This window comes from Callospermophilus lateralis, chromosome 7 (genome assembly GCF_048772815.1).
Source record: "Callospermophilus lateralis isolate mCalLat2 chromosome 7, mCalLat2.hap1, whole genome shotgun sequence".
Lineage (NCBI taxonomy): Eukaryota > Metazoa > Chordata > Mammalia > Rodentia > Sciuridae > Callospermophilus > Callospermophilus lateralis.
Genome location: NC_135311.1, coordinates 127466291 through 127488034, shown reverse-complemented (window position 1 = coordinate 127488034; position 21744 = coordinate 127466291). Strand labels below are relative to the sequence as shown.

Here is a 21744-nt window from a genome sequence, read left to right as displayed (position 1 = left end):
AGCATCTAGCTGAGACAAGGATTGAAAACTAGGTGGACATTTGAAAGTTTAATGTCCCAAAAAGCCAAACTAGTAACACGCCAACAACATAATGCACTGCCAAGAGAGAATGTGAATTTTTAATAGTTGTATTTTACTAAATTGCACAGTGATGAATGTGTAAAGGGCACTTGGGGTTTATTAGAATGAAGCACAGTATAAGGTGCCCTGTTTCTTAAATCGCAATGGATAGGTGTCTGCCAATAGATGCAACCATTTTTTATAGAAAAAGTATTGAGCACTTGATAGCTTTCAAAAAATACTTTTTTTTTGTATTACAGAACTGCAAAGCTATTCTGACAGTGATCTGGCCTCATATGCCTGCAAAGCTTAAAGTGGGAGTTGTATAATGTGAAATTTCAAAGTACCTAGGGGAGAAGAGCCATGTAAATACATGTAATAAACTTGTAGCATATGTAAAGTCTTCTTGGCCTACAAAAATAGAATATTTTAGTATGAATTTGCTGAATGTAAGACCATGGACTGTTTTTTTATACTATGGCCTAATTTTAAAGGTCCAGAATTGTTTTTAAAGTTTGCCCTCATGCTAAAGTGCCAGTGTATGTGTCATGATTTGGTTGTAAACTATATTACAAAGTAAATCCTAATGTAATATAACTAAAAAAGTCTAAGCTGCTAAAAGATTTCCTACTTTTAGGAGTTGTAAAATGCAGTACAGGATTCCTCTACCCTGCAGTCTATAAACCCAAAGATTTATTTTGGCTTTCACCAGTTCTTGTAACCATTGATACAAATCTAAATTGTATTTGGTGCCAGTAAGTTTTTATTTTTATTATTTTTTTTGTCATAGTAAGTACAACCCAGGGGACCACTTAATGCAAAAGATGTGATCTCTTGCACAACACCCCTTTAGGCATGTTTTTACCAATCTTAAGGGAAAATGCTAAATATGACAGCCTAATACCAAGTTAGAAAAGTACATGCGCCAGTTAAAGTCCTGATAATGCCCTACTTTCTAATTTTGCATCTTTGATGTTTTAAATATAACAGGCTGTTATATTTCACTAAAAGAATTTAGATGTGTACTATTGCCCAAGTCAAATATTGAATATACTAAAGGCAAAATTTATGTACATGATACGAATTTGAAACATGAAATTAAAAAATAAAATTTTTCTCCCCAGTGGCTCGTTATTATTTTGAAAACTGTTATGACTGCTGAATCTTAGAATGTACATAACTGAAATGTGATAGGAATGTTGACTTGAAGAGACTACTGTTTAATAGCTGGTTTGACAGTTATGCAATTTTTGCTAGTTGGGCTCAAGCCCCCAAAACAGTATTTGCTGGAACTATGCAAAAATTTTGAAAGCCCAGTAAAATAGATCTTTCTATATTCTAAGATGTTTTCAGTTTCCAGAGTAAAATAGGACAAAAGAGCTCAAATTGGCAGGAATCCATGTGTTTTAAGTATGTGAAGGAACCCTTTGAATTGGCTTTCTAATGGACAAGCTCCCAACCTATATAGGGTGCCTTAAACTAGTTGAATAATCCCAGTAAAGGCACAGCTGTAAGTAAGGTACTCGAATTTTCTTTTTGTGCATAATTTCTGTGAAAAATAGTGCTAAGAACTGCCAAGTTCTCTGATGCAGCACTGCAAATGGGGTTAGCAGACTCAATAATGTGAGGGAACCTGAATAAAAAGTCAATGATAATATGAACATTTCATATTAGAGCTAGTTAGAAAATAGTAATTGTGGATAACCTTCAGAAAGTGTGCTGGCATGAAACCAATATCAAAGCTCATGTGAAAAAAACAAAAAACAGTTTACAGATTCAGTTATACTTCCAGTGGGCCTTTTAATACATGTAATTCCAGTTTGTCCTGTGTTTTGATAGTGGGCATGTAAATTTCAATGGAATTCAGGCCCATAACCTACCTTTAAACCCCAAGTAGTTTCTTCCCCCAAAGAAGCACAAAGTGGCAGTAGGGTGATAAAGGGTTTTAGGCAAGTTTCCCCCAGTGTGTTTTATTTGAATTCTCATAGGCAATTTCTTAAAACCCAAAAGAATGTATCTCCAAAACTTCTTAAAACAAATGAGGGGAACGTCTACCACTCTAGTTGTATCTGTAAGGCAGAGCAAAATCTAAAAAAAACAAGATTTGTTGGCTCCTAGACCAGTTTATTATTTCACTCTCCAGCATTCAAAGAAATGTGATCTGCAAAAACTAGATACAAAGGCCTTTTACTTCTTTACAAACTACTGTTATCAATGAAATGAATTTACATGCCTTACTTTTTATTCCAAAAGAAAAAAAAAAACTCCATCTTTTAACACAAGGGTGAAACTGCTTTACAAATACACAGAACATCATAAAGATAACCAACACTGTTGGAAGAATGGGTAGAGGAAAAGACCCCAAAAGGCACCTTTTCCAGGACTAGCAGAATATCTTACAGATGTCAACAGCCGAAGATAAACAGGTTGCTTACTTCACCTATTAAGTCATCACTATTTAAAAAATGAGTATTGTTCACACCTGGGATTCCTAAAAGCCCCGAAGGTCCTCTTAGTAGGATGTCATTAATTCCAAACTATTGCTCAAGTCACAGCGTTCCCATTTCAAAATATAATCCTGGGACTTCGTAAACAATAACATGGAAAAATAAAATACAATGAAAAAATCTCTTTTGAGACTGGAACTTGGAAGTCAGGCTATGGTGAGTCTGACCCACAGAGCCTGTCAGATATAGCAATCTATAAAAGTTACCATTATATTACAAAATTGAGAAATGAAGCAGGGTATGCAAAATTATCACATGGAAGGTATTCTGTAAATTGACAACTTTTTCTCACCTGCAAAATGGGAATAGTATTCATTTTCCAGGTATGTTTTTGGGATTAAACAGCAGTATATGAAAAGCATATGGTTTGGCAAATTAGGTGCTTGATGATATTGATAAGTTTTTAATATTATATGGGAACAATCACATATAACAATGCACTATAATTCAACAGGTGCCCAAACCACACGGACTTCTTTGTTTTACCACATTTAAAATGCTATTGAGTACTGTTATTACTTATAAACAAAACCAAAGACTAGTAAAATAAGAGAGGTTATGCGGCCACTAATTTTTTTTTTTTATAAAGGAAACTCTCAACCAAATATGCAACTTAATTCTACTCCCTGGAACCCATCAATTCAAAAGGAAATGGAGAGGGAGGTAGAGGACAAAACACGCAGGAACTACACAGATACTGTTTTGAAAGATCACACAGGACCTCTACCCTTAAGAATTACCAATTCAATGTTCAACACTAATGATAAAATTATGTAAGGGTATAAGAACTCAAATCTGTAATCTTTACTTGAAGCAGACATTCCATTATCACTTTTTATCTCCTTGAAAATAAAGCTGCTTTAAGAATATTTTCCAACAAAAAACAATCGAATCAGAATTTATGGACTCTAACCTGAAACTTAAGTTCCTGGGCAAGTTAAAACAAAATTTTTTATAGGGATAAAAATACCTCAATTTTAGACCTCCTTTCAGGCTTGTATATTCTACCATATTTTCAAAATTCTTCTAAATTTAAAGGCTTAAATTCCATTTCCAGATTTCAAGATGAAAATTAAATGTGAGAGAATCAATAAGATAAACTTTATATCCTAACAAGGAACTAAGGAATCCAAAACATTTTGTGACACTATAAAAGGTATTTATTCACTATACACAGAACATGTCCCCTGTAAGATGTACACGTAAATGACTAAGAAGTATAATTTGGTAACATTTTTTCAATTACAGAACATACTAAATCAGCTGGGGTAACAGCTGTCTGCCTCGGAATAATCTAATTATAGCACCCAGGATCTCCTTTATAGCTAATGCAAAATTAAATATTTATTTTTGGGATTACTTCCTTATGTGTGTGATTGAGGCAGAGTTAACAATTTAGTAACTAGTATATTACAGTCACTACACAATAAATCAGTTTATTACAAGTTAAAACATTTTTCATTATTTGTATTAATGGGATGCAAACAAATAGATACTTGTAAAAGGCAGAAAACCATAAAATTACTTATCTTTGATAGTATACTGGTTTTATAATTATATTAGGATATGAATGGTGTAAAATATTGTTATAATACACCTCAAAACAATGAGGCCATATTATAACAATTCACTAGATTGTGCTCAGTAGACATTTATTGAATAAAGGAATTATTATCCATTCTTTCCCCAATTATCCAGTACAATGCTTTGCCCATGATAAGGGCTCAATAAATATTTGCTGAACATTACTATGAAAGAGGTGAGAAGAGATGGGCCCTCTCAGTTGGATGTCAAGTATAATTGGAATTTACCTGGGAAAGAGAGTGGTTAAAGAAGATGTAAACTGCATGTGATACAAGTAAATAAACTCAGATGGCAACAAAGCAAACAAGCAGAAAACACTGGCACCAGAATAAACAAAGGCAAGACGTGCCAATAATGGCATAAATGGAACTGACTTTTAAGAGATAACCAAGAAAAAGTTTATATTGGACCATACCTTTTCCCACCCAATTCAGTTTGAGACAGACCAATAGAGGCACTGTAAGAGACTATGGCTGTCTTCCTTGATATTCAGACATCCTAGTTTCCAATAATTTATTATGGACCTGTTACCCATGAATCAATATAAACCTGTTCATATTTAGGGATTAGTTTCCACAAGTACAAAGTTGAATTTCCTTTTATTTGTCCTAAAATGCTTACTTTCAAACTCGAAGGGACTTCAATTATTCCATGTAGTTTTCGATAATTCTTTTATCTTTTCAGACCAGAGTCAAAATATTCGTACAGTATTCATACTGCAGCACCTTCCACCCACCCTTTGGTCGCTTGAACTGCCCTTCTTTGGTTCTTTTTCCGCTTTCAGATCTTTCTTGAAGTGTAGTAAGCAGAACTGTACTGGGTATTCCAGCTGCAGTTTGGTCTTAAATAAAAGAAGGATGTTTGTCAGTTTGGTTTTCTTTATTCTTCTCTGTGGTATACAGGATTTTGTTAGTTGAACTGGATGTAGCAGCTTACTGGGTCAAATTTTCAAGAGAATAGTACAGTAGTTCCCAGGTCTCTCCCCTAGGTTGTAACTTAAGAGCTCATACTCTATGTAGCACTATCTCTTTTCTTCTTGCTTACTTTGCTTAAAAAAATGCAGAGGGGTCTCAGGTAAAAAGAGGTGAAATGTTAGCCCTCACTTGTGTGTTGATATGACTATTCAATATTAAGCCCAGTGCCAGACACAGAAGATTCTCAATAACTGTGAAACCCATCAATGATGTGACCCAAAATTAGCTCACTGGTACGAAAGATCCTCACTACATATCAGTAAGATCCTAACTATCGTGAGTTCAAATGCAGTATAATCCTTGTGAAGCTGTTAGGTAAGCTATTTAATAAATAATATAAAAGCTTCTCAAGAAAATGGTGTTGAGTCTAAAAATAAATTAACAAAGGAAATTAAAACATTAGGCCTTCTAATTCTAAAGAGACTTAAAAATTTCATAGGCTCTAACCAACTTCTCTCAAATTATAGTCTGTTTAAATCTAATCCTGACTAGTCCTTTACTGCCTTTTCTTTGTGCCTCAGTTTCCTTATCTGTGACAGAGAAAATAAAAGCATTTTTCTTCTCATAGGGTTTTGTGGAGAGTGAATGAATCAACACACAGCCCCTTGAACAGTGTCTGGCACGTGGTAAATACTTAATAAATTACCTGCTATCAATGTAAAAGTAGCCAGAATTCAACCCACATAACACTTGCACTACTCCCCCACAGTGGTTATCACTTAATAAATGCTCACCAACATTCAATGAAAAAGAATTTAAAATCATGTCATAAACATAAGGCCCAATGTATCTTGTTTAGGAAGGGGGAAGAGAATTATTGATCCAGCTATCAGTGAAAGTATAAATTTAAAACTAGCAGGCCCAAATATAATTTTAATATGTATCTTAACATTATCAAATAACCTCTTAGGTTAAGAGGCTTAATGAGCAATCATGAATGACATACACAAGGAGGTCTTAAATACTATGTAAAAGATGTAGACTTCTGATAAGTCCTATCATTTCCAAAGTAAGTTATGCCTAGTGCAACACTGAATAAAAATATTCCTAAATCTACAAAGGACTGTTTTCATTATTTTAGAATCATATCCAATACTATAATAATTCCAGTTAATCATTATTTCCTTCATTTTGTTTTTATTATAGCATGTTTGCTTAATTTACAGCAAGCAGAAAATAAGCTGGGTCTTGTTTTGATCCAAACATTGATGTTTTTAAAGGTTGTACACAATATTTGTTAAAAAGAACATATAAAAATACCTTTTTAGAAGCTTCTATAAGAAAGAAAATACAAAGTTTAACCCCACAACTTTCCTCTTTGCTAGAACTGCAAACTACTGCTACAGTTTTAAATAGACTTTTTGTTGTTTAAACTATACATCCAGGAAAATCTAAAAAAATTAAAGAAACGTGCATATAAATGATTGCATAGCAGAACATGAACATTAACTGCAAACAGTAAAGAAATGAAAGTTAGAAATACTATCAAATATACAAAGGTTGTAGAATCAATCCTTTAAACACATTCCACAAACAGTATTTAAAAACCATCTCTTCTGTTCTTTACAGGCTAGGCCTAGATTTCTAAAACCAAAGTTGAAGAAAATAATCCTCTAAAGGAATTGTTTCCCCACAATACTTCTTACTTCTGCAAGCAAGCAAGCAATCTGAGATTTTAAAAGATGCTAGCTTTTTACTCTGAAATGAGACTGGACATTTTCAAGTCACTTTTAATTGCCTCCAAATGATCATTCAGAGAAATACTAGAAATTATAAATAGTTAATGATATTACTTCTCCATTTTTAGTCACGTATGACATTGATAATCAAAAACTCAAGAGGTGGCTCTTCTTAAAACTAACCCTTTTTCCAAAATTATTTTTAATTTCATGGCACCACAGAATCATCTGCCTAGAATGGGAGTGTTCTCTTTCAATTTGCCTCACATTAAACAAACCGAGGTGTGAAGAGCAAGCCTCCCTCATAAAGAGGTAAGCTAAATCTGATACAAATGCACAAGACGAGGGCTCTAAGCATCAAAATTCATTCTTTTACGCTATACACACGCACATGTACATACATACATACACACACACCCCCACACACCCCCACTTTGAAACAATTTACTTGCACCTAACAGCAGTAAGAAAACTAAGCAACAATGCCTCTTAAATTTTAGAGTAACTATATTAAGAACATTCTTTTCCCCTTAAAAATTATTTGTCATCATTGACCTGCTCAAATTTTAAGGGGAGCTTTTCTGATGTTTTCATGTTCCAAACCTTCATAGAAACCACAAAGGAAAAAAAAAAAGAAAAAAAAAAAAGCAGTGAAGGCTCCATGTTTCAGTCAAAAACTTAATCTCCCTGAAAATGTTACTTAACCAAGTTGGCATCATTCCCCAAGACAGTGGGGTTAACAAAAGAACTATTCCACACTGTATCATAAATAAACTATTATCACGGGCCTAGACATCTTGACAAGACATAAAGGTCCACCCTGAACCTAAATGTGTCTGAGCAGTCAGTGTTGTACTGTGGCTACAACTTCACTTTTGTATCATTCCATCTTATTAGCAAGCTACATTTCTAGGTTAACAGTTCTACCAAATATGGATATGAAAGTTTATTTTTAATAAGACAATGTTGCAAATTATGGTCAACCAACATCTTTCCACCAAATACTTCAAGCATAAAAAAATGAGAATCTTTACAAAAATATACAGACACACCACAAATTGGTAGCTGCCCATAACATTAAACAAACTGGACTCTTAAGAGTGGCTTCTCAACAGCATATCATTTTAATTATAACCATTGCCTGGTACAGGGAAAACTAACAAGTGTTTTTTACGCATCATTGCAACATTGTATTCCTGATAATTTAAGTATACCAAACTATGAGTAAATGAATGATACATGCCTAAAAATTATCATGGTTTATACTATCAGTGGCCACTGGACTTAGGACTAGTCCAAGACCTTGATCTAGATTTTGACCTAGACCTAGACTGTGATCTTGACTGAGATTTGGATCTAGGTGGTTCTTTTTTCCTTGATTCCTTTTCATATCTTGAGCCAGACTTATAATGTGTTTTGGAATCTGTTTTAGAAGTGCCTCTAGTTTTGGTGTGAGATGCAGACCTAGAACGTGATTTAGCCTTCATTTCTTTCTTGGGCTGGGACTTGGACCGTGATCTTGAATTGGATTTAGATCTTGAAAAAGATCGATTTCGGTGTTTGAATCTTTCAAAACAGAGGAGAGATACAATTAGAGTAAAAATTAGATTCTATATTAATCAAATTTGTTATTTTTAGAGCAAAAGTTCACTCTGAATTGAAAAACATGAGTCTTTTTTCAAAGCAAAGTTATTTACCTATCATTGTCGGAATGGCTTCTGCTACGCCGTGGTCTTCCAGTCGGTCTACTGCTAAAAAGCATATCAGAAAAAGCAAACAGTGACAAATGTCTACTTATAGGTCTTAAAACTTTTCAATCAAAACACTATTTTAGTCTCAACAAAGTATTCAACACATAAAGCATACAAAAAGATAAAAATGCTAACAAACACATCCTCTTTGTTTTTGAGACAGGATCTCATTATATTGCCCAGGATGGCCTTGAACTTCTGTATTCAAGCAATCCAACTGCCTCAGCCTCCCCAGTAGGTGGGACTACAGATCCATGCCCCCATTCCTGACCAGGAACACATCTTTTTATTAAAAACAGATCACTGTACAAACTTACTTTCTAGGACTATAAGATCTTCTATAGTTGTAATCAAAAGACCGACTTCTTGACCTCCTCCTTTCGTAACTTCGGCTTCTAGAACGTCTGTATCTGTCATAATCATCATAGCGCGAAGAACTGTATACATTCCTCCCTTCCTTGGCTTTCATTTGATTTGGTGCTAGGAAATAACAGAACACAAACATTCAGAAACATTTGGAATTTATTATTTACATCCTTAAATTGTGGTGGTGGGGGGAAACAAGCCCACATTCCCTTCTCTAATACCAAAACAAAGGAATAATGTGTTTTGCAATCTGTCTTAGAGATCCCTTTAGTTTTGGTAAGATGCAGGTCTGAAAAATGACTGATTGAGCCTTCTTTTCTTTCTTGGGTTTGGTCAAGGTTATAAATATTAATCTTGGGTACTTATTTTCAAAGATATGTATCACAAGACCACTTTATGCAAAAATGACACCATAATTTCCTTGGCTTATGCCTTATTTATACCTATTATCTTTGGCCCTCAACTCTTATCTCACTCAATTCTACATAGAAACTAACTTTATGTATAATTGTATATGTATATATAAAAAACAGGGAATATCTAGGAACCTATCACCCCATTCCAGAACAAGAGAATTAACAACTTATGTCTACCTAAGTGCTTTTTTTTTTCCTTCCAGTTTCAGGTAGACACAATACCTTTATTTTTTATTTTTATGTGGTGCTGAGGATCGAACCCAGAGCTTCATGCATGCCAGGCTAGCATTCTACCACTGAGCCACAACCCCAGCCCTTTAGCAGCTACCTTAATCTGTATCCTCTAGAATCTTCTCCAGGATCAAATAATGGTTCAGCCACAAGGAAGTCTACTTCACCCGAGTCTATACTCCTACCTCATTGAAATACAGCTAAAACCTGGTATATGCCTTGCATAATAATAAAAACAAATACTAAAATAAGATCTATTCTAGGTTTAATCTGGATAGCCCCTCCCAGTCTATCAGTTCACTTCCATAGCCATGCACTCACATAACAATTATACTTTGTAGATCTTTTTTTTTTAAAGCTTCATTTTTCGAAATACCTTTGGTACTGAGAATCAAACCCAGTGCCTTGCATGTGCTAGGCAAGCACTCTACCACTAAGCTACAACCTCAGCCCCCTTTGAAGATCTCTACAACGAAGAAAATGGCTCAAGAGATCCAAAATGTTATAAATTTTTATCTTTCTCAATTTCACTCCCAGTATATCACAGTTGATAGTATTGATCAACTTTTGATCTTTTGGGGTTGGAACAGAATATATTAATTGCAACAATGGTTTTGTAGAAATTATTTAAACTTATGTTAGGCATAATGGTACTTACTCTTTCGATCTCCCTGTGCAAACTGTATTTCGATTTGACGTCCACAAATCCATTTTCTGTCCAAATTATGTAAAGCATCTTCAGCATCACGAACATCCTCAAATGTGCTAAATGTTAAGGGGCTTGGGAAATTTTGCAAACTTTGATAATGAATCAAAGTTCAGTTGGCAGGTCTGGAACAATTCATAATGTCCTAATATTCTAAAAAAACCAACCAAATCTTACTTGTTACTTAGGCTGATTCAGCCATTAATATGCTTCACAACATAAAAGTACTTGTGATTTTCTAAAGCTAATCTTTTAGAAAAAACACACGAATACATGTTATCAGATCTGTTAGAGCTAAATCACCAAGTTATCCTATTAAAAAATTCCCAGAGTTTTAAGAACTAACTTTATAAAACAAGAAAGAGTAAGAAAAACAAGCCAGTGGATTCTATCCTGGGTGCCAAAAATTTCTTGAAACCAAAATAGCTTTCATATATTTGTTTTAAAGGAAAAAAAAAAAAAGGAAAAGGCCAATAGTTCTTGTGTAAGCAAGCACTATATGCCTTACCTTAGAAAAGATGAAAGCATAATTTCAAATGTATGTTGCTATTTTTTCCCCAGTTATATCTAATATTATTATTTCACATAGTTGTCTTCCTTGAGCTGCACTAGGAAGACAGGCTGCTAACCACTTGTGGGTATCGAGACAGTCAAAAAATGCATATTACATCCATGCAGATGATAAACAGAACATGATAAGGATTCCGAAACTGGAAAGCCCCAGCCATGATACTAAATATATAGCTTCCTGCAAAGTAGTTTTGTTTCCAACTTGATAATTTCAAGATAACATTTATGTGTCAAATAGGATCTGCTGGTATTCATTTTTGATCTGAGAAGCTAAGTTACTATGTCTTTCCCACTCATGTCAGCAGAACTCTAAGGGCTAGTTATTCTGTTCAAATGTAGCTCCTTTTCTAAAATCATTATTCTAACAGAAGTCAAATACACATTCAAGGCAGTGTTTGATATAAAAGGTTTGGAAAGGGAGCCAAGTTTTGATTCGGATTATCATTCTACCCCATCAACAAGTAATTAAGTAAATAAATAAATGTCCTTAAGTATGTCCATTTCTATTTCTTAGATTTGAAAACATTAGCACACAAGATTTCAAGAGCTTATTTAGAACTAAAACATTCCTGAAGTGACATTCAAGACTGATGAGTGTACTTTAATTTCAGATGAAATGGTCTGCCTCAGCCTTACTAGACTTCTCTGTGTTCTGAAAGGAATTAAGGACTGTAGTGGGTCCCCAGATCTCTCTTCCTGGCGCCATTGTATGTAAGTTAAATGGAAGGAGGTTTGCTTAATTTTTAAATAACCTGGCATTTCAAAATGAAAAGGCTGATGAAGAGACTCAGGACCTATAAATGAACACTCCTCAAGGTTAATGCAGTTGGGATCCAAACTAATCAAAAGAAATAAGTTCGCTAAGGGGTATTCTACTTCTACTTTGCCACCCCAAGAGAGAATACTTAACAACTTAAAAAGGGCTATAAAAAATTTTGGGCTGGATGGCAAGGTTCTACATTGCTCCTGTTAAGCCAAGGATAGGAAGAGAAGGCCAATTGGGAAGAGTCAGATAGGAGAGAGCATAGCAGGAGGGGTAGCCAAGTATCACTCTGATGCCAGTTATGAAGAAATTTGTACTTCAGGGTTTTTCCAAACATGAAACTGATAAGCCTGTGTTGTATTTCTTTTTTAACTATTTTAAGACCATAGTCAAGACTTACTGAACATGTATTTAAAAAATTATCATTCTTTTCTATTCCTTTGTATAACCACACTTTTCTAAAGTCTCAAATATCACCACTTGAGTCAAAAGTACTGCTGTTCTTGGTTTTCACACCATCCCAAGCCACGTAAAATCAGATCAAAATTATAAGTCAGAATGCATCACTGCCTTTATTTACCAAGCCATCCATATATAGATATATCTTCTCTATAACAGTTTTGCAACTAAGTTCCACACTTGCTAGCCCTGCAGGAGTAGCTTTGGCTTTTCCCTGTTAATACTTACTAGGACTCTAACTAGAAAGTTCTAAGGGACTTACTGAATATTTTAGTAGTTAGAATTCTTCCTGACCTCAAGTCCACAGCCCAAACCTTTGTTTTTGCAGGGAGATGATTTCACTGAAGGGAAGAAGCAAAGTCACCTGAAACTCTGGGTCAAGGATAGATTTCCCATACATCCCGGTTAGATATCCATACTAGGGAGAAGGCCTTCTGCAACCCCAAGGCTAACTGATCATATGTGCTAAAGCAATGCAGGGCCTGCAAGCTTCAGAGTTAAGCTCCAGAAGTTAGGAATTTGTATGTTCCCGGAAGCCATTTAAAAATCTATAAGGTGTTTCTAGTGGATCTGACAGTATATGACCACCAGAGCTGTTTCTAGGTAGTCCCCAATGCATGCACTTGTCTCCCTTCTAAGCAGGGCTCTGTGGCTTGAGCCCAGAAATTCATGCTACTTCAAAGAGCCTCTGACCACCTGGTCCAAAACCAAAATATGCCGAATTTAAGCTTAACAATGTTACATCCGATTACACTTTAACTTGATAAGCTAAGAGAGAGTGCATTTATACAAGACCACAATCACAACATCAAAGGCCCACACAAATCAAGTTACAGGTTTTGTCACTAGACCAAACCAAAATAACTTTTGAAAATTAACTGCTTATAAACCATTTAAAAAAAAAAAGAAAGAAAAAGAAAAGAAAAAGGAAAAGTTATTCTGTAGGATACATCAGGTATGACTCCTTTAATCTTGGCCATCATTCAACTTCATCTTGACCTTTAACTCTTTAAGTGCTTGTCAGAAGGACTTGTCATGAGATGCTTGGCCAAATATGACAGATGGCTTTATCTTTAACTTTGAAAAACAACCTTTTCCCCCTTTGTAGATAAAGCGAGGCTTTGTCTCCCATTAGGCTTGTCCTTCTTCCAGCTTTTCTGTATTTTTTCTTTTCCCAAACTCTCCCTTCTCTTCAAGCCTGATCCTTAAGAGGTCTTTGGCTTGTCTACTTGCCTTAAGTGTTGAATTCTACTCTAAAGGTTCTTTCATGCTTTCTCTTTGGGGTCGCCATAACTGTACAGCTTTACATTCTGAGGTAACAACAGAGGACAGCAAATTAGGGGACAATATTAAAGAAGTTTACCTCATTTTTATACAATTTGTTTTTGATCAAGTGATTCAAATTAACAAACAAGAATACTAAACTTTAATTGCTAAGCATAAGAACATATTAACTTTTAATTTGACTTACATTAAAGGTGGTAGCAACCAGAGTGAATTCAAATTTAAATCACACATTATAATCACTGATTTGAGTTTCAGCATCATGAATGGGAATTTAAATATTTAACTATTTTTGGATTAATAAGAAAATAGTAAGAGCAATGTGAGTCAGAATTAATTTTCAAAAATTTGAAGACATAAGACATTAGAGGACAAAAATAAACTGCTTTTTAGATGTTACCACTTACATAAACTTGAATTTCAAACTTCAACACCCCTCACTAATCAGCATCTGAAGAAAGGATATTGAACATAAGCAAATCCTCTTGGCCGTCGAGTGTAGAAATCAAGTGGAACATACACATCGACTATAGGACCATAACGACCAAATTCACGCCGTAAATCTTCAGACCTAAAACATCATGAAAAGAACTCAAATTTTTATGTTCATGCCCTTAAAAGAGTTTTTAAGTAGTAATTATTTGCCAATATTCTTAACAGAAGGAACTGTGATTAGCAACACTGTGTGACCTTTGGGTCTCAGTTGTATCCCTGCCCTAACTGACCTGAAATAGACAGGCATTCTAAATTTTGACATTAAGAGCCAATTGTAGGACCTGGGGACATAGCTCAGTTGGTAGAGTGCCTGCCTCACATGCACAAGGGCCTGGGTTCAATCCCCAGCACCACAAAAGAAGAAAAAAATGCCAACTGTAATACACAAAATGTAATGGCAATATCTTTTTGATAAAGGAAAGCCAGGATCCAAGCATTTGAAAGATAAATGCAGTTTATGAGTCCATTTATTATTTTACATCACAACAGAAAAGACATGTAAGGAAACAATCAGAATTCTTAAATCTACAGCCTTCATTTTTCACAAAAGGTAGAGCGGTAAGGCTCTGGGTTTTTGGTTTTCCTTTCTTTTTCTTTTCTTTCTCTCTTTTTTTTAAACGGTATCAAATCAACTCTAATACTCTGGAAAATACCGAACAAAATTACCCCCAAATTATAGTGAGTCAATTAATTAGTGGTAGATAAGGTGTGTGGGGGGCAGAAACAAAGCCTCAAATAAAAACAACTTTTAAACATTGTGAAAATGACAAAGGAGAGATTCTTCTAGATGCTAAAAGAATTATTGCTTTTCTCCCCTACATTGTTAAGACAGAAGTAAATCACAAAACGCTAACCGAAAAACACTTTGTTTGCAGGTTATTATCAAATATTAAACATCGTCATGTAATAATAGCTCCTCCAAAAAAATTCTTTAGGCAATTCGAAGCAATTAAGGGGGCTACTGAAAACAAAGCCTATTTAAGCCCAGTCTCTAAACACTACAAATACTTGTATAACAGCGGCGGGGGAAAAAGGATAGCAAATGCTTTCCTCTCCCTCAATCCCGTTATTTCAATGCAATTTTCTTTTTTAATTAAAATAAACCGACCCACCCGGCTGCTGAGCGAGGGGGCGTGCACCCCGCGGAACCGGGACTGAGCTCCCAGGCAGCGGGCAGGCCGCGCGGAGGGCGCCGGCAGAAGGCCGACCGCGGCGGGGGAGGGGCCGCGCCGCCACGCGGCCCGCACATCCCGCGCGCCCTGCGGCCGCCCGGCCGGACCCGACGGCGCAGGGCGCCGCCTCGCTCGGCGCGGCCTAGTTCGGGCGCCAAAGCGGGCGCGGGACCCGCCATCTTCACCCCGCCCTTCCCCCGGCCCGCCGCCGCTCGGTCCTCGGCGTGCGCCCGCGGCCTCCTCGCGCAGGCCCGGAATATCTACCCTGTACCTACCTGGTGTCGTCGGCCACGTTCCTGACGAACAGAGACGTGTTGGGGGGGCGCAGGTAGCGGGACATGACGGCGGCGCGAGTCTTGGCCAGGGGCAGTAACGGGCTCAGCAAACCGTCCGCGGCTCCGGCGGCGGCTCCTCAGACACAGACACAGACACACACACAGCCAGAGGACTCCGCTACGGCAACCAACCTCTTCTCGCGAGACTTCACTCCCGCCTCCACTCCCCTTTCCACCTCGGCGCAACGCCGGGCCCGGCAACGGTTCTTTCCCGCGAGATTACCAGGCGTGCGCCTGCGCATGCGGAGGGCTGGAGCGCGAGCTGCAGCCTCGGTCTCGTTTATTGGCTTCTAGCTCAGCCTCTTCCCCTCCGTTTCCAGCCCTCTCTTTCTTTCTTTCTTTAGTGATTCTTTTTCCCGCCTTTACTGGATTGCACCGCCTTCTCCTCCCCCAGGAAGCAAATGGCTTGGCCCCTAGGCCAAATTTTACAGTTATTACTAAATGGACAGAGGTTTTAGCATTAAAATTCGGAGAGACTGCCCTGTTATGCCTAGGCTTTTATTGGATTCCTGACCACCAAGATAGGAAATTTATCGCTTGTATTGAGTATGCAAACTAGGGAGGTGAATGCTGTTGTCAGCAGTCTTGGGCACACTCCCCGCGCAGCGGTGCTGGGTTGCCTGCAGCCCACACCTTTCTCGGTCGTCTCCACCTATCCCTGCAGTTTCCTCCTGACGTTAGGCCCGCCAGTCCTTACATTCTAATCTCTGTTATCATGTAGACTGTATTGGCTGCTAATGGCTTCCTGGGTGTGCAAAGTTCCTGTGTTGTAGTGGTTCTCCTTCACACCTGGAAGACCCCAAAGAGGTTTCTTTTTTGTTGTTGTTGTTTTTGTTTTCTGGTGGTTGGTTGTAGTTCTGGGACTTGCACCCAAGACAAGGGTTCTACTATTTAGCTACACCCCAGCAACCCTCCCCCCATGTTAAGGGTTTGTTGTATCTACAATTACCGAATTTGAATTTAAAATGAATATGTTAAGACATGGTAATACATTCCACTACCCTTCATCAAACATCATATGTAGCCTCTGAAAAACTCCATTCTGCATTTGTGGAGAATATGAACATGAAAAAGGCAAATAATATTTAGTCTACTTTTCACTTTGGAAAACTCCTGAGAATTATTCCTACTCTTATCAGACACTACGGGCCTCTAGAAAATCCCTGGCATGCCAGGACCAAGCAGATAACAGGGACTCAAGTTTTAACTAAATGAACTTTTGTTTTAGATAAAGGCCCATAAAAGAATTATTTTTGCATCAATCACTATCCAAGGCAATTAAGTGACACAGGTGGTATAGAGCTCTGTAGGAGAGCTATTGTTTCTACATTGATGTTTCCCCAGAAGCTTTGGGCACGTAATTTATTAAATATTTATTATTACCTTTTAATTGCCATATGTTATGTTAGACGCCAGAAATTCAGTGATAAACAGCATGCAACTTATGTTTCTAGGGGATAGATAACCGAAAATAAGCAGGTAAACAACTAAAGTAGTTGCAGATTGATATGAAGGAAATGGTAATGGGTTTGTTTGTTTTGTTTTTAACTTCTAAAACAGAGGGCTGTCAGGAAGGGCTTGCTGAGCTAATCTTCTCTGGTATTTCGTTACATGTTTTTTAGTGGCAAGGAAACAGACTTGTAGCTGGATGTGGTGGCGCATACCTGTAATGGCAGTGGCTCTGGAGACTGAGACAGCAGGATCTCAAGTTCAAAGCCAGCCTCAGCAACTTAGTGATGCTCTGAGTCTCAAAATAAGATTTTTCCTAGTTATAAGTATTATATGGTTATTGTTAAGATTTGGGGAATTAAAAACAATTTTTTTTTCCTCTGGTACTGGGAATTAAACCAGGGGTGCTTTACCCCAGAGCTACATCCCCAGCCCTTTATATTATTATTACTTTTAAATATTTTTTTGAGACAGGGTCTTGCTAAATTGCTGAGGGCCTATGCTAAGTTGCTGAGGCTGGCTTCGAATCTGCAATCCTGCTTCAGTCTCCTGAGTTCTGGCACTACAGGTGTGTGCCACTGTGCCCAGAAGGAATGAAAAATTTAAAGAAAAAGAAAATCACCTGTGATCATATTTGCAGAGCTAATTACCATTATGTGTTTTTGATGTATTTCTGTACACTTACATAATTGTTAAAATTCAAATCAAACTACATGTACAGTTTTATCGTTTTCCCCAACCATATTTATAAAAATTGTCTTCCCGTGCTTACTTCAGCAGTACATACACTAAAGTTGGAATATACAGAGAAGATTAGCATAGCTCCTACCCAAGGTTGATGGCAAATTCTAGAAGTGTCCCATATTTTTCAATAAAAAGATGAAAAGAAAAATATCTTCCCTGGCCATTAAATGGTTTAATAAATATAATTTTTAGCCCCTAAGTCCCAAGTTTTAAATTCTATGAATAGTTCAATGGCATTGATACAGGTAAATTAAAATACATTTGAAATTATAGCCTGCAGCTTATTGTATAATTCATCATCACTAATATTAATGATATAATGTTCATTGATATAATTATTAAGTAATCATTAATTATTAATATGACTATGGTTATCAATTTTATTGCTGTTATTAATTATCGCTAATCATTCACCTATTACTTTTTTCTAAACAACAGAATTCTAAAACCGAGGTTACTTCAAAGTAACCATAAGTGGTAAATTTGTTGCTTAATTTAAGTTTTTAGGTGTTCCTTAAATGGGACAATGGGAGATAATGGGTTCATAGTGGCTGTATCAACTATCAATTGAGTTCAATTGCTAGCAACAAAATCCTGGAATAATAATAGTCTTGATCCTGTTAGCTAACACGGAGAACTAAAGGACACAGCTCCTTCCAAGGGCGAATGCACCTCAGGACCTTAGCTACTAGCTGCCAGTTACTAAGAGAGAGGGGTACCCCTCCCTCCTGGAGTACCCCTCCCTCCCTTCTCACTCTCAGCCCATGAGCCTCAGAAGCCAGGTGCACCATGGAGGCCAGAATGCCCTTGCCATGACCCTCCAACGAACAACACAAAGGACAGAAAAAGGCCACCAACACAGCACATTCCTAGGGCCCTTCACTTCTTGATGGCACGACTTGCATTTTCTTCCTCGCCCCAACTATGTGTTCTCTTAGCAGTTGCAGCGACACATCCTTATCACAGGGCAAAGACAGACTATGCCCCTCCGGATGGACCCCCTCTCTCTCCATGCATACTAGACAAGTATGAAATTATACTTGCCTAGGACCTGCATTAGAAAACGTGCCCAAAGCCAATTAGAATCTCTAGACTCCAGCCCACCCCAGCAGTCCTCACACAGCAAGAAAAACCAGCTCCCTTCTTTGTCCAGAATTATCTAGACACGTTCAAGGTCAATGCTGTGTCTCTTTTCTCTAACAAACAAGAAATCCCAATGAAGAGTCTGTCCTATGGGGAATGGATCTTTATCCGATTCTTCTGATGAAGAACTTGAGAAACCACCCAGCCGGTAACATAGATGCCAGGCATTTTTCTACCAAAGGGCGAGGATGGCGATCCAAGATGTAGTGGGGGGCTATGGCTTTGGAGGCCATCCTGTTCATAGCTTTCAGTTATTGTTATTTTAAGAGGCAAGGATTGTAGCCCAGTGGTAGAGTGCTTGTCTAGTATGCATTGGGCCCTGGCTTCCATTCTCAGCACTCCAAAAAATAAGAAGGAGAATGTCTTGCTCTGCTGCCCAAGCTAGGTTTAACTCAAGTGATCCTCCTGCCTCAGCCTTCCAGGTCAATGGAACATAGACACGTACCACTGTGCTTGACCCTTCCTTATTTATTTACTTATTTGGTACTGGGGATTGAACCCAAGGGTACTTTACTACTGAGCCACATCCTCAGAACTTTTTTTTTTTTTTTTTTTTTTTAAGAGAGAGAGAGAGAGAGAGAGAGAGAGAGAATTTTAATATTTATTTTTTAAGTTTTCGGCGGACATAACATCTTTGTTTGTATGTGGTGCTGAGGATCGAACCTGGGCCGCACGCATGCCAGGCAAGCGCGCTACCGCTTGAGCCACATCTCCAGCCCATCATCCTCAGAACTTTATATTTTTTATTTCACCCTAAGTTGTTTAGGGCTTCACTAAGTTGCTGAGGCTGACCTCAAGCTTGAGATCCTCCTGCCTCAGCCTTCTGAGTTGCTGGAATTACAGGTGTGCACCACTGTACACGGCCTTGTTTTTTTTAAGTCACATATATTAGCCCATTTAATCCTCACAACAAATTTTAAGCTAGATTATTGTTATTCTTTTTATCTTATAGAAGAGAAAACAGGTCTAAATAAAATTAGGAGATAGATTTATTTGTTTGTTTGTTTGTTCATTTTTGAATAATGAGAAATCAGAAATAGAGTTCAAGACTGGTATGGCAGCACTAGTATATGGTAAGTGTCCAGTCTCCATCCAAGCTTCTGTTTTGTCTTCATCAGCTCTGTTCTGGCGTTTATATTCAGATTGCCTTGTTGTCACAAGATAGCTACTGGAGCTGCAAGTGTCACATCTATATCCCAGGAAAAGAGAAAGAATAGGAACAGGGTGCAAAAGGTACATGGTAGCTCAGTCACCATATACCCCTTATATATAAGGAACACCAACAATTCCTGCTTATACTTTATTGGCCAGAACTGAGCCTCATGACCCAGTTTATTCTCAAGAGAAGCTAACCACTGTTACCCTCAACAAAATCAAAGTTCTGCTTATTAGCAGGAGGAAAGAAGGGGAGGATTTTTTGAGCAGACTAAAAGGGTACATTTCATGCCATGCTTCTATAGTTGACTTACATAGAAATGGGGATGATGATGATAAAAGGTAACATTGAATAAGAACTAACAACATACCAAATACTGTGTTGACTATCTTATCTGCATTGTCTCATTTAATCTTCACTACTTTGCAGTAGGAACTATAACTTCATTATAAAGAAGAAAAAAAGTCTTCAAGACACTATGAAGCGGGGCTGGGGATGTGGCTCAGGCGGTGGCGCGCTCGCCTGGCATGTGTGCGGCCCGGGTTCGATCCTCAGCACCACATACAAAAACAAGGATATTGTGTCCACCAAAAACTAAAAAATAAATATTAAAAAAAAAATCTCTAAAAAAAAAAAAAAGACACTATGAAGCTTTCTGATAATATATAAGGTTCAGGGAATAAAAGATAAGAGATTTCCTGTGTTTTCAAGGTGTGTTCGCATCAGCAAAGAACCTGTTATTTGGGCTGGGATGTGGCTCAAGCGGTAGCGCGCTTGCCTGGCATGTGTGCGGCCCGGGGTTAGATTCTCAGCACCACATACAAACAAGGATGTTGTGTCCGCCGAAAACTAAGAAATACATATTAAAATTCTCTCTCTCTCTCTCTCTCTCTCTCTCTCTCTCTTTTTTTTTTTTTTTTAAAGAACGTGTTATTGGTAAACACGTTATTTAAATTAGGTTTCCATAGTTCATAGTTCACTTTGCCATTTTCCTCCCCAGTACTTGGAATTGAACCCAGGGATGCTCTTCCACAGAGGTAGATACATCTCAGTCCTTTTGATTTTTATTTATTTGGAGATAGAGTCTCACTAAGATGCTGAGGTTCTTGCTCAGTAGCTGAGGCTAGCCTCAGACCTGCAATCCTCCTTCCTCAGCTTCCTGAGTTGCTGGGATTACAGGTGGATGCCACTGTGCTCCACTCACTCACCAATTTTAATATGGTTAGTTTTAATACCGCTAAACTGCCTATGTGATTAGGATCCAACCTCAGAGGGTAACCACAGGTCAAATACAAAGGATTGTCTTGGGTTTACTGAAAGGCATCTGTTCCTTTTATGAGTGCCACTAGGCCCAAACAAACACAAACAAACACAAAAATTCAAGTTTCACTGACTTCCCCTTCCCTGACAGCAGGAGCAGGGAAGTCAAACTCAAGTGCTCACCTCCCTGGTATCCAGCTTAGACCGCAGGGGCCATGATGGCTTCCTAGCCAAGGTCCTGCACTCCCTGACTTCCCACGTCCCTGGGTGGCCCTGCCCCAGCAAAGCTTCATCCTGTCACACCACTGTCTTCCTGCCTGTCTCCAGCCTGAGAAAACCCACATCACAGGAACTGGCCTCTCACTTTTCAGCACAGCCGGAAGGTTCTGGGGCATTTCCCTAGTCCAATCACTCCTGTTTCCCTTTCTTTCTAGCCTCAGACTTCCAACACTCTCTGCATCCTCTTCATTCTCAGCTAAATTCATCAAGAAAATAGAAACAGGGGCAGAGGAGCTCCTGTTGCTGCCACCAACAGCACCCCCAGGGCCGGAGCCCCTCGTCCTCTGCCTGTCCATTTCTTGCAGAGAGGGACTGTCCCTGACATGGAAGGCCAACTGCTTCCCCAGCATTTGCCCCTTAA

At 37.9% G+C, this 21744-nt stretch overlaps 1 protein-coding gene and 1 non-coding gene across 8 annotated transcripts; one reads left to right on the top strand and one right to left on the bottom strand.

The window, feature by feature from the left end:
* Positions 1–2163: 2163 nt before the first annotated feature.
* Positions 2164–15500, bottom strand: Srsf10 (serine and arginine rich splicing factor 10). Of its 7 annotated transcripts, none has more exons than XM_076861042.2 (6): positions 15293–15500; positions 13817–13921; positions 10227–10330; positions 8873–9035; positions 8502–8555; positions 2164–8370 (listed from the first exon to the last, which is right to left on the bottom strand). In XM_076861042.2, the coding sequence occupies exons 1-6, from the start codon at positions 15355–15357 to the stop codon at positions 8073–8075; spliced, it is 789 nt and encodes a 262-aa protein (XP_076717157.1). In that variant the 5' UTR covers positions 15358–15500; the 3' UTR covers positions 2164–8072. The 7 variants fall into 7 exon arrangements, with proteins under 7 accessions (XP_076717157.1, XP_076717160.1, XP_076717158.1 ...); XM_076861045.2 differs by having other exon boundaries at positions 2164–4992; XM_076861043.2 differs by having other exon boundaries at positions 8502–8552.
* A 2065-nt stretch (positions 15501–17565) lies between these two features.
* Positions 17566–17670, top strand: LOC143405287 (U6 spliceosomal RNA). Its single transcript, XR_013092008.1, has one exon. It is a non-coding gene; the product is annotated as a U6 spliceosomal RNA (small nuclear RNA).
* The last annotated feature ends 4074 nt before the right edge of the window (positions 17671–21744 follow it).